The sequence below is a fragment of the Oryx dammah genome, unplaced genomic scaffold (assembly GCF_014754425.2).
Source record: "Oryx dammah isolate SB20612 unplaced genomic scaffold, SCBI_Odam_1.1 HiC_scaffold_2, whole genome shotgun sequence".
In the NCBI taxonomy this organism is placed as follows: domain Eukaryota; kingdom Metazoa; phylum Chordata; class Mammalia; order Artiodactyla; family Bovidae; genus Oryx; species Oryx dammah.
The window spans coordinates 163,585,980-163,598,767 of record NW_024070186.1 but is presented as its reverse complement, the minus strand read 5'-3'; the positions used below and the strand labels follow the sequence as shown (position 1 = coordinate 163,598,767).

The window sequence follows — 12,788 nt, the reverse complement described above, 5'->3', positions numbered from 1 at the left end:
TCTTGCCTGGAAGAGCTCCTGTAAGCAGTATGTACCATCCAAACATCGCTAGAATAGACACAGTCACCAAATAATCAAGTCGCACCACAACTTCACAGTCTCCAAAGTCAGAAAGGCTGTCCATGCCCTTCAAAAACCCTAGGGATTGTCTGAGCCAGATTCCTGGCAGGTTTGCCCAAATTTAGGACTCATTCTGTTGCTTCCAAATTTTTCCCTTTCTCACTCTGTCAGTTGATGATGAGCTTGAAGGTCGCATACAAGAACCTTCTCAGGTTGTCTCTTGACCTCGGGATTCATCCGTTTCTTCACACACTCACTCTTCCTTCTTGCTAGGGTATGACTGTTTGTGTCCCCCACTCACTGCCCCAGATTCACATGTTAGAATCCTCAAGTCTCACGTGATGGCATTAGAGGATGGGGCTTTGGCAAGGTGATTAGGTCATGAGGGTGCAGCCCTCACAAATAGGATTAGTGCCCTCATAAAATAGACCTCATACAGCCCCTCACCCCCTCTCATCATGTGAAAAGGTAGAGAGGCTCTGAACCAGGAATCAGACCCTCCCCTGACCGTCTGGCACTCTGATCTTAGACTTCCAGCCTCCTGAACTGTGCGCAATAAATTTCTGCTGTCTATTCTTGTTACAGCAGCCAGAATGGAGAGTGAGTTTTCTTTTGCCTCAAAACTGAAATGTTTTCAGGCATCCATGGCAGTCTCTATTTGTAAGCTGGTCACTTCTTTGTGGCCAAAAATGGAAAACAACCAGGTGCCCATCCACAGGTAAATGAGTCAACAAATTGTGGCACATTCTACAAAGCGGTATATAAGGAGTAGGCTACTGATGCATGCCAACAACCAGAGATCAAATTGCCAACATCTGCTGGATAAAAAAAAAAAAAACAAAAAAACAAGAGAGTTCCAGAAAAACATCTACTTCTGCTTTATTGACTATGCCAAAGCTTTTGACTGTGTAGAGCACAACAAAATGTGGAAAATTCTTAAAGAGAAGGGAATACCAGACCACCTTACCTGTAAAATCTGTATGCAGGTCAAGAAGCAACAGTTAGAACTGGACATGGAACAACAGACTGGTTCCAAATAGGAAAAGGAGTACGTCAAGGCTGTATACTGTCACCCTGCTTATTTAACTTACATGCAGAGTACATCATGAGGAATGCTGGGCTGGAGGAAGCACAAGCTGGAATCAAGACTGCCGGGAGAAATATCAATAACCTCAGATGTGCAGATGATACCACCCTTATGGCAGAAACCGAAGAAGAACTAAAGAACCTCTTGATGAAAGTGAAAGAGGAGAGTGAAAAAGTTGGCTTAAAACTCAACTTTCAAAAAACTAAGATCATGGCATCTAGTCCCATCATTTCATGGCAAATAGATGGGGAAACAATGGAAACAGTGACAGGCTTTATTTTGGGGGGCTCCAAAATCACTGCAAATGGTGACTGCAGCCATGAAATTAAAAGATGCCTGCTCCGTGGAAGGAAAGTTATGACCAACCTAGAGAGCATATTCAAAAGCAGAGACATTGCTTTGTCAACAATGGTCTGTCTAGTCAAGGCTATGGTTTGTCCAGTGGTCATGTATGGATGTGAGGGTTGGACTATAAAAAAAGCTGAGTGCCGAAGACTTGATGCTTTTGAACTGTGGTGTTGGAGAAGACTCTTGAGAGTCCCTTGGACTGCAAAGAGATCAAACCAGTCAATGCTAAAGGAAATCAATCCTGAATATTTCACTGGAAGGATTGATGCTGAAGCTGAAATTCCAACACTTTGGCCACCTGATGTGAAGAGGCGACTCACTGGAAAAGACCTGATGCTGGGAAAGACTGAGGGCAGGAGGAGAAGGGGCCAAAGGAGGATGAGATGGCTGGATGGCATCACTGACTCGATGGACATGAGTTTGACCAAGCTCCAGGAGTTGGTGATGGACAGTGAAGCTTGGTGTGCCTGCAGTCCATGGGGTCACTAAGAGCTGGACACGACTGAGTGATTGAACTGACTGAATGGACAGATGCATGCAACAAGGTGGACAAAGCTGTGAGCAATGATGCTGAGTGAGAGTGGAGCCAGAGGAAGAGGGAAAAGACATGCAACGCTTGCTGTCACTTATAGAAAATTCTAGAAACTGAAAACTAAACTACAGGAGCAGATCAGTTGATTCCTGGGAATGGGGGAGAGAATAGAGAGGGAAGATTACAGAGGGGTTATGAGTAAACTCTGAGGTGCATGTATCTTTTCAAGTTATAGTTTTCTTTTTCTAGATAAATACCCAGGAGTGGGATCACTGGATCATATGCAACTCTCCTTTTAGTTTTTTAAGGAACTTCTTTACTGTTACATATAAATATACAGTGGAATATTACTCAACCATAAAAAAGAATGAAATAATGCCATTTGTGGCAACATGGATGGACCTAGAGATGATCATACAAGGTGAAGTAAGTCACAAAGAGAAAGACAAATATTATATGATCTGACTTATACATGGAATTTAAAATATGGAGCAAATGAACTTATTTACAGAATAGAAATAGATTCACAGATACACAAGACAAGGGAAAAGGCAGGGGAGGGATAAATTGGGAATCTAGGATTAAGAGATACAAATTACTAGATATAAAATGAAAAAGAATATATATATACACACACATATGTATGTACATATATATGTATATATAACTGAATATATGTACAACTATATATATGTACTTCTGAAACTAACACAACATTGTAAATCACTACACTTCAATATAAATAAACAAATGAACAAATAAATAAACAAAAAAAAGTAATTACCAGGTGGAAAAAGAAAACTTTGAAGATGATGGATATATCTGTTATCATGAGAGCAGAAATGGTTCCATGCGTATGTACTTATTGACACTAAATAATTACAAAATTATTAAGTATGCATAGCTTATTGTATGTCATTTATATGTCAGTGGAACTGTAAACAATAAAGTACATCTTTTCCTTTCACAGACTACCTACTGAATCTGTGTGCTCACGGTCAGATTCCTTCCTATTTCCTCTAAAATGCTCTGCTGCTTTCTCCCTCGAGTTGTTCCCTATCTCTGATTCCCTGTCCTTCCTCCATCTCTCTTCTCTGTGGTGTAAAATATTGAATCAAAATCCACTCTCCTACAAACCGGTTCCTCAGACCTCTGTGCTCTTCTGTTGCTATCTTTTCTTTCTCCTTTTTACTCTAAAGGTTTATGAGGGTACTGCGCACACCCACTCTGGTATTTCCCATTTATTCCTCAACTCCTGGCCCCCTGGAATCTCTCCCCAAAACTTTACTTTCTCCTGCGTCTTCAGTGATGCCCAATATGCCAGCTTCGATCATGTCCTCAGTTCCTACCTGCCAGGCTGCCATGATAGCACTCTCTGGTTCAACCCTCCATCCAGGTACCCTCTATGTCATTCAATAGTGCCTTTTCTTCCAAACCGCACCACCTATGAGCTCTCTAGTGATCAGTCCTTGACTTTCTCTGCATTCCCTACACTTGACAAAGGTGTCAATTCAAGCTCTCTATGCAAACGGCTCATCATACTGCCTTTAGCACTGACCACTTCTGTTCATTCGACAGCCTTTAATGAGAAGTCGCAGGAACTTCTCTGGTAGTCCAGTGGCTAAGACTCCAAGCTCGAAATGCAGGGAGCCCAGGTGCCATCCCTGGTTGGGGAACTAGATGCCAAAACTAAGAGCACACATGCCTAAACTAAGGATCCAGCATGCCACAACAGGACTGAAGACCCATGTGCCACAGCCAAGACCTGGCACAGCCAAATAAATACATAATAAAAATAAACACTGAAAAAAGGAGCTCACAATGACCCTGGTGGAACCACCTCTGATCTATGTATTTGGCTCTCTGTGTAAAAGCTCTCTGATAGAGGGAGCCTGTTTGCTCACCGTGTCACCTCGCTGTAGTGCCAGGGGCACTGTGAACATGCAATATGCAATTTACAAGTCGCCAGGTTGATCTCTTAAGAGTTCTTTGTGTGAGAAAAGGATATTGAGTTTCTCATCTACCCTGCTGGCTTAATATTTCCTTTAAGGTAAGCGACCCTGGTGGCTCAAATGGTAAAGAATTCACCTGCAATGTGGGAGAAATACGTTCGATCCCTGGGTCTGGAAGATGCCCCGGAGAAGGGCATGGCAACCGACTCCAGTATTCTTGCCTGGAGAATCCTCATGGACAGAGGATCCTGGCGGGGCTACAGTCCATAGAGTCGCAAAGAGTTGGACACGACTGAGCGACTCAGCACAGCACAGGAATAATTAATTCTTTCCTTCGAAATGTCATTTTTTAAACTTTTCTGCCTTAAATTCTTTTCAATGGCTTCCCATAGCTTTCAGCTGGGAAGCCCACCCCCTTATAGAACACACCGTAGGATCCCTGTGGCTGCTTCTTGTTCTCCTTTGCCACTGTGCATCCCGACACCCTCTTCACAAGCCCTTAGACGTACTGCCTCTTTTTTTTTTTTTTTCTTTTTTAAGTCTTTGAATAAGCCCAGCTCTTTCCAACCTTGGGACCTATGACCTTGGCATTCCTTTTACCTGGAAGCTTTTTCTTTTCCCCTTAAATATCATGTCCTTGAAGAAATGTCCCCCGGCTATGCATTTGCAGGTGGTACCTCTGCTTTTTATAATCCTCCATAGCACCCATCTTTTCCTTAAGAGCATGTCTCACCATGTGTGTTTATAGAGGCATTTGATTCCTACATTTTTACTGTTTCCCACATTTAGTTCTAAGAGGGAATGAGCTGGACTTCCATGGTGGTCCAGCGGTTAAGAATCCACCTGCCAATCCAAGGGTCATGAGTTCAATCCCTGGTCTGGGAGGAGTCCACGTGCCATGGGGCAACAAAGCCGATGTGCCACAACTACTGAGGCCGTGCAAGAGAAGCCACCGCGATAAGCCTGTGCACTGCAGCTGGAAAGGAGCCCAACTCTCCACACTCTCCACACCTGGAGAAAGCCTGTGCACACAGCAATGAACACCCAGTGCAGCCAAAAAACAATTTTTTTCAAAAAAGATGGAAAAGACCATTTCCGTCTGGCTCACTCACATCATCAAGTATGGCCTAAGCAGATGTTTAATAAATCTTTGTGAGTGAAGGAATGAATCTTCCACAGCAGTGTGTACGGTTGGTCCATGTGGAAGCTTAATAAATAATGCCTGATGGGAACATTTTTAGTCCTAAAATAACAAGCCCTACCATTGGTTATCACACAAAAAAAACCAACACACAAATGAACAACAGCCCCATCACTACCACTGGTAGTCAACACAATGACAATAAACACCTACTACATTTGCAAGCTCATTTAATAAATCCATCTCTAAGTTACAGCAAACAATGACAAACAAGACAGGGGCAGCACTATTGACAACAGCCAAGAGGTAGAAACAACCCAAATGCCCATCAATGGATGGATGGATAAACAAAATATGACCTATCCATACAGTGGAATAGGATTCAGTCATAGAAAAAGAACGAAGTACTGGTCCATGCTACAACGTGGATGAACCTTGAAAGCATTCTAAATGAAAGGAGGCAGACACAAAAGGTCAAATACTGTATGACCGAGTCTTTAGAAAAAGCCAGAAGAGGCAAATGTATACAGAAAGAAAGCAGACTGGTGACTCCCAGGGGCTGTGGGGAGGGAGGAATGGAAGACGTCTGCCTGATGGATACCGGGTTTCCTGTTGGGGTGATGGGGACGTCTGGGACTCTGCAGTAGTGATGGATGTGCTACCCTGTGAATGTACTTAATGCCACTGGACTGTACATGATAAAGTGGTTAATAATTTTACACATATTTTGGCACAATAAAAAAGGGAAAGCAATAGAAAACTTTTCAATTTACATTATTTTGAAAAATCTCCAAACGGAACTTGCAAATGAATGAGGTACCAGGTAGCAAAGTTAGATGATTGCCTTGGTTACAAGAAGGGGATGACAGAGGATGAGATGGTTGGACGGCATCACCAACTTGATGGACATGAGTTTGAGCAAGCTCCAGGAGTTGGTGATGGACAGGGAAGCCTGAGGTGCTACAGTCCATGGGGTTGCAAAGAGTTGGACATGAGTGAGCGATTGAATTGAACTGAACTTGGTTATAAGAAAACAGATAACTATTTCAAACCAATACACTTCTTCACAAATACTAGTTTTTTCAGAGGTCAGGAGAAAGAGGCCTAAGTGCACTGCACCTATAAAGTGTTCTGGACAGAAGCTGCATGTGTCCAGGCTTCTCAAGAATTCCACAGAACAAGGTTTCCTAAATGTTTACATAAACCTCTCCTGAGATGCATATTGCATGGTTACTTCCGTGGTATGCAAATAAACATGGTGTACTTTTAATCATCATTTTTGTTTAGAGTGACTAGCTTTTATGAATAGCCAGCAATATTAGTTTCCATTGGCAGTGGTGATAGGCTGTTTCTTTTCCGTTTGTTTGCTTGTTTTTAATCCATTCCATTCATTCATAGACAAGAAAGTTGACTTTTGGGTGCACAGAGGTATGTTACCACCACCATCAAAATGCAAAACAGTTCTACAAAATTCTCTTGCTGCCTTTTGGCAGCCCAGGTCACCCATACCTCGGGGGCTATGTAGTAGAGAAGATGCTAGGGACATAAGCCACAATGTGGGTGCAACTTGAATGAATTTGGCTAGGATAAGGAGGGCTGGGGCGGGAACCCAGCAGGGGGTGGCTGTAAAGGACAGATGGATTGGGGGGTGATGGAAATATTCCTAAGATAGACTGTGGCAGTGGTTGTACAGTTCTGTAAATACCATAATGATCCCTGAATTGTATACCTTGAATAGGTGGATTTTACGGTATGTAAATGGTATCTCCAAAAAGGCATTAAAAAAAAAAAAGATTACATATGTATGATTCCACACAGACGACATAATTCCAGAAAAAGCAAAACTGCAGAAGCAGAAAAGAGATTAACTTTTCCCTTTAACAAAACACGCGGTTAATGGGAAAATGTATTGATTGAAACGAGGATGCACGCAGGTAAGTGAGGTGAACCTGGCGGGGCTGGGATGCCAAGGATGAGCTTAGGGACCGGTTTGCAGGATGGGGCCCCCCTAGTCGCATAGAGGTGCGCCCCGCAGTCATTCCAGGAAAACTGGGGTCCCGCCCCCCGCCCTCCCACCCCCGAAACCAGCGCACACTTACTGTGGCCGTGCCCGAGACGGTGTGCGCGCTCGTGTCCGCTGCGCTCTGCTCCGAGTGCGACTGCGCGGGAGGGTACAGGTTTAACGTGTGCTCCGGGACGGTGGTCTGGCCCGTGTACTCCGGTGCGGGGTGGGGGTGAGGGGCCGTGTATTCCGCGGGGATGCCGTTCTGAGGGGGGGCAAACTGGGCCGAAGCGTAAGGCTGAGCCATTGTGTCAGGGGCAGCTGCTGCTTCCTGATTACCCTGGAAAATCAGAGAGAGGGAGAGAAAAGCATGAGCGGGCACCAGGCAGAACCCTCTCCCCAGGCCCAGGAACAACAGCTCCCCGGATATCGCATGGGTGCCAGGGTGGTGCCCAGAGCCTGAGATGGGTACCATCTTCATCAGGCCGTATAAGGATGAAGTAACCATCACCAGGGCCTCCCTGGTGGCTCACTGGTAAAGAACCCGACTGCAGTGCAAGAGACATGGGTTCCATCCCTGGGTGGGGAAGATCCCCTGGAGAAGGAAATGGCAACCCACTCCAGTGTTCTTGCCTGGGAAATTCCACAGACAGAGAAGCCTGGCAGGTTACAGTTCAGGAGGCCACAAAGAGACAGGACTTAGCAGCTAAACAGTGACAGAACAGTCATCACTGAGACAGCCCCACTGTACAGATGCGGAAATCAAGGCTCTGAAAGGTGGAAGACCCTTTCACATGTCTTCCAGCCACACACTGTGACAGTCTGTGTTCTGCACTGGATTTTTCTGGCAGGTCTTTCTCATTTCATTCCCATTTTGGAACGTGTGAGGCTGTAGTTGTCGCCAATGACAGCGGAGCCTTGATTTGATACTTAAAATGCCAAGAGAGATTAAATTGAACGTGTGTGTTCTTGAGAGGAGAGACAATTCGTGTAAGCGTTAGAATTTAATCAACATTTTATGTGCTTTGGCTCACATAATGGGATGGGGGTGGTGGTCCTTGCAAGGGTCAGTGTGTGTGTGTGTGTGTGTGTGTGTGTGTGTGTGTGTGTGTGTGTATGTGTGTGTGATGTTCTCAGAGCCAACATGAAGTGGCTGATGAAAATTCAAGACCTAATTTGGACAACGATGGCCCTCTGCGATAGTCTCATTTTAAGTGTCTCTGCAAAACATGGATTTGACTCTTGGCCTCATTAATCAATGCCTCCCCCCAATTCCCTGACTAATTTTTTTTTATAAGCAGAGCATTATATAACAATTCACCCTTCAGATCTAGGCAAAACATGCAATGTGATAATTACAGTCAAGTCAAAAGAATAAAAAAAGAAGAGTTCAAATGCTTCCCTTTCAGGAAACCTCTCTCTCCACCCTCACCCCCACAACTTTACTACCCTATACACACACACACACACACACACACACACACACACACACACAGCATCAGAGACTGTAACCCAGAGGTCTAAACTTTCCATGGTCTTAAGAAATGGGATTGCACAGCCAGAGAGAGAGAGGGAAAGCTTAGCAATTAAGCCCACCAAATAGTTCCCTCTCCCATTGTCTGCGGTCAATTAGATGTGACTTCAGCCCAGTAATGATTCCAGGGCAACAATGTCAGAATCTCTCCCATCTCCAGAGTCCCTGCCACTGACATTTGAAAGCATCTTCAGCCCAAGCAACCTGAGTGCAACAAAACCCATTATGACAGAGAGGGTAGAAAAAAAAGTTTATTCTCAGAGCAGTGCCAAGAGCTGGTGCATTTGTTTAGAAGGAACCTTAATTAGAATGGTAAAGATGACACTTGGAAGAGAACAGCGCTTAGGATAAGTTTAAAACATTTTACAAGTGAAAACACCCCCAGCAAGCCCTTTCCTCCCCTGGACGAATTTCTCCAAATGTCTGTGCCATCGGAAGTAAAAATGCACAGCCGTGGCTTTCTTGGCAACATGTTTTCACAGCACTTGAGAGCTGTGAGGGTCCGACTGTGCTGGGGTTGGATCGCTTGAGGTGCAAAGTTAACTATCTGTCCTTGGGCAACCACATTCACCGTCACTGTAGCTCACTGTTGAGCCTCTTCAAGGATAAGCCCGGTTCCCTCTCAGTGGACACATCCACTCCCAGCCCACGGCCTGCACCTGGGTCACATCACCCAGCCTGGCTGGCCAAAGAGAGCCCTCTCCTCTCACGGCCACAGTGATGGGGGCTCATGCCCGTCCCTCTAAGCCTGTTACCTGTTAGCAAGTTGACCCCTTGCCATTCCTGTGAGGCTTAATCCTGGGACCTGACTGGCGTTCAGGGAGGAAGTTCCTTCACTATGATGACTGGTAACTGGAAAACATAATACCAGCTTGGAGCTACCAAGAAATGCCTCTTGAAAGGGGGCCTCCGTAAAGCAGAAGCCCACCTGGAGGAAAACGGAGCCCAGAAATGGAGACACAGACCCACTGAGTCCCCCTGATGTGATCTGAAGTCTTGGATCCATCTCTTTCTGCAGTCAGTAATGATGCTGTTTAAATTCCATAACTCAGTAAATGTTGTGTAAGTCTGATTTTCTATTACATGCAACCAAAAAGGTCTTGACTAATACCAAAAAAAAAAAAAAATACTGTGTATCAGCCGACTGGCATTCTTTCCTTCTACAGGGCTGCTCAAAGAACATAGACTTGTGCACAGAAATTCCATGCGATGCAACTTCTTTCTGGCTCGTGAGAAGTCCTAGAAGCTTTGGGACCTTGAGAATCCTCCAAAGGGAAATACACTGGGACAGATTTTCACTTCCGCCCAAAGATCTATTTCAGCCTCTCCTGCCCCTCCCCTCGCTTGCCTCTGAAAGACAGTCTTGTAAAAAACACCAAGGGAGCCTGAAATGCTCACAGGATCAGGGGTAGAGAGAGATGGTCAATATAGACAAAGCTTTCCTTGCTCCGCCTTCAGTAGAAATGCTTTCACGGGAATGTATACGCCCACCTAGCCTTTCCGCATGGCAGAGCCATCTCAGGAAGAGAGAACCAGTCCTACGTGCTTCTGCAAAACAGCAGCAGCTCCATGCTAGGATCTGATCCCTCTCTGCACTGCCCAGGGAAGGGCTTGACCTCAGGAAGCGTATGGTCTCTTTATCCTCTCAACAACATCATGTCTTCCTGTTTGCTGCCTCCTGTGCTTGGGAAGTTCTCCCCTACTCCCTTGCCTTGCTAGTCTCAGCTTCTCTCTCTCTCTTTTTTAATATTTATTTATTTACTTTGGCTCTGCTGGGTCTTCATTGCTGTGCAGTCTTTTCTCTAAAAGAGCAGGGCTACTCTCAACTTGCGGTGTGTGGGTATCTCACTATGGTGGCTTTTCTTTGGGCTTTAGGCACCTGGGCTTCAGTGATGTAGCTCCTGAGCTCAAGAGCACAGGCTCAGTAGCCGTGGCGAATGGGCTTTGTTGCCCTCTGGCACGTGGGATCTTCCCGGACCAGGGATTGAACCCGTGTCTCCTTCATTGGCAGGCGGATTCTTTACCGCTGAGCCACCAGGAGAGCCCTCAGCTTCTCTTTGAGGTTCTAGATCCCCCAGCCAGTCTCCTCGACAATTACATCACATCAGCTGCCTGTCCTCTAAGCTCCACCGCAGCTTTGCTCACTTCCCACGTAACTAGAGGTATCGCCATGGCCTGATGATTTGCCTGTGAATGTCCAGAGGGTAGAAGACTGCGTCATATTCTCTGCTCTATCTCCAGGGTTCCAAAGCACACTAGCTGCAAAGTTAACAGACCCCAGTGTTTGCTAAGTGAGTGCATGCTAAGCCAGTGAACTCTGGGCTCTGTCAGGCTTCATTTGGTAACAGGATAGAGGGGGTGGGGATAGGAGAAGGATGGGCAAATGAACTCTGGAAGAAATCTGGCCCATGACTTGTTTTTGTAAATAAAGCTTTATTGGGACACAACCATGCTCACTGTGCCCCAATGGCAGAGTTGAGTCACTATGACAAGAGACCACATAGCCCACAGAGCCTAAACTATTGAACTATTGGGGACCCTTTGCAGAAAAGGTTTTCTCATTGTTGTGGCAGACTTATCATGAATCATGGGGGCATCAGTTAAGAATCTGTGGTTGCACAAATAGTTTGGGCAGGAAATACATTCAGTGGTGAAGCAGGGAGAGAAAAGGGGGTGCCTTCTCCCTAAACCAAGGACGGGGTGGCTCAGCCAGACTTGAAGATCAACAGTGTTAAGCATGGTGGGAGAAGGATGCCATAGAATCTTTTCCAGAATGTTCTTTATATCACCAGACATCTACATTGTACACACAAGTTGGTCAAACCCAGCAAAAGTGGGCTTATGAGAAGAGCAATGATGGTGTCACATTTCTCTGCTCCATCTGAAAGACATCCTCTTCAAACCAGAGCCCAGAAGACAAAAGAGTGACACTCACACCTAGTGGGCATTCGGCATGGTGCTGAGCGTTTTTACAGCAAAAGTCCTTAAGCAAGGATGGTTTCTCCCCAGGAGACATGAAGCAATGACTAGAGACGCTTTCGTTTGTTACAACTGGTGCCGGTGGCACCACCGGCATCTAGAGCATCTAGGGGACCAGAGATGCTGCTGAACACCCTACGAGGCACAGGATCACCCCACCCAACTGCCAAGGACTATCCAGCTCCGAAGGTTAACAGTGCCAAGGTCTAGACTCTGCTTTACATCTGGAATCCCACGTTATTTCGTTGTAAAGGATACCATGGCCCAGAACTGGTAAATAATATTGTGAGGTCGCAGCCACAGGTATTGCTGAGGAAAGCCAGGAGCTGAACCAGAGCTGTGTTTATCCCATGCCAAGGTATCTCTCATCTGGCAAGAAGATCCCCTGGGGGGGAGATACATTTCTGATTTTAAATAAATAAGCCACTCTCTGTCACATATACAGTGATGCTGAGACCCGTTTTCCATCAGGTGGCATGTCAGGTGCTAGGGTCAGTCAGTTGCTCAGTCATGTCCAACTCTTTGTGACCCCGTGGACTGTAGCCCTCCAGGCTCCTCTGTCCATGGTTTTTTCCAGGAGAGAGTACTGGAGCAGGTTGCCGTTTCCTTCTCCAAGGCATCTTCCCGACCTGGGGATGGAACCTTCGTCTCTTTCATCTCCTGCACTGGCAAGCAGATTCTTTACCACTAGTGCCACGTGGGAAGCCCCCAGGTGCTAGGGTATTTGATTCAAAGAGGCCCAACTTCCAATTGCCAGACTGGGGAGGGGCGAGGAGTATCCTTTGGCAAGTGTTAGAATAGTAGCTTGGGAAATTTCCACCACCTCAAGCCTGAAGCCTGGCTTCTGAAGGCTCTGAGGTTCTAAGAGGCAACGGCAAGGACCAAGTAGGGGCACCACTGGAGCCAGGACAAACCCCCAACCTCCACCCAAACCTGAACCAATCTGGCAAAACCAGGGTTCAGCTCAGTTCAGTTCAGTCGCTCAGTCGTGTCTGACTCTTTGCAACCTCATGAACTGCAGTATTCCAGGCCTCCCTGTCCATCACCAACTCCCAGAGTCCACCCAAACCTATGTCCATCGAGTCAGTGATGCCATCCAACCATCTTATCCTCTGTCGTCCCCTTCTCCTCCTGCCCTCAATCTTTCCCAGCA

At 45.9% G+C, this 12,788-nt stretch overlaps 1 protein-coding gene across 19 annotated transcripts in view; it reads right to left on the bottom strand.

Moving 5' to 3' along the window:
- RBFOX1 (RNA binding fox-1 homolog 1) overlaps positions 1-12,788 on the bottom strand; it is a 1,681,944-nt gene that overhangs the window by 193,507 nt on the left and 1,475,649 nt on the right. For all 19 annotated transcript variants that reach the window (XM_040256528.1, XM_040256446.1, XM_040256394.1 and 16 more), the window contains one exon: positions 7,220-7,462. In XM_040256528.1, the coding sequence (XP_040112462.1) occupies positions 7,220-7,462 (243 nt within the window). The remainder of the gene's footprint in view (positions 1-7,219; positions 7,463-12,788) is intronic.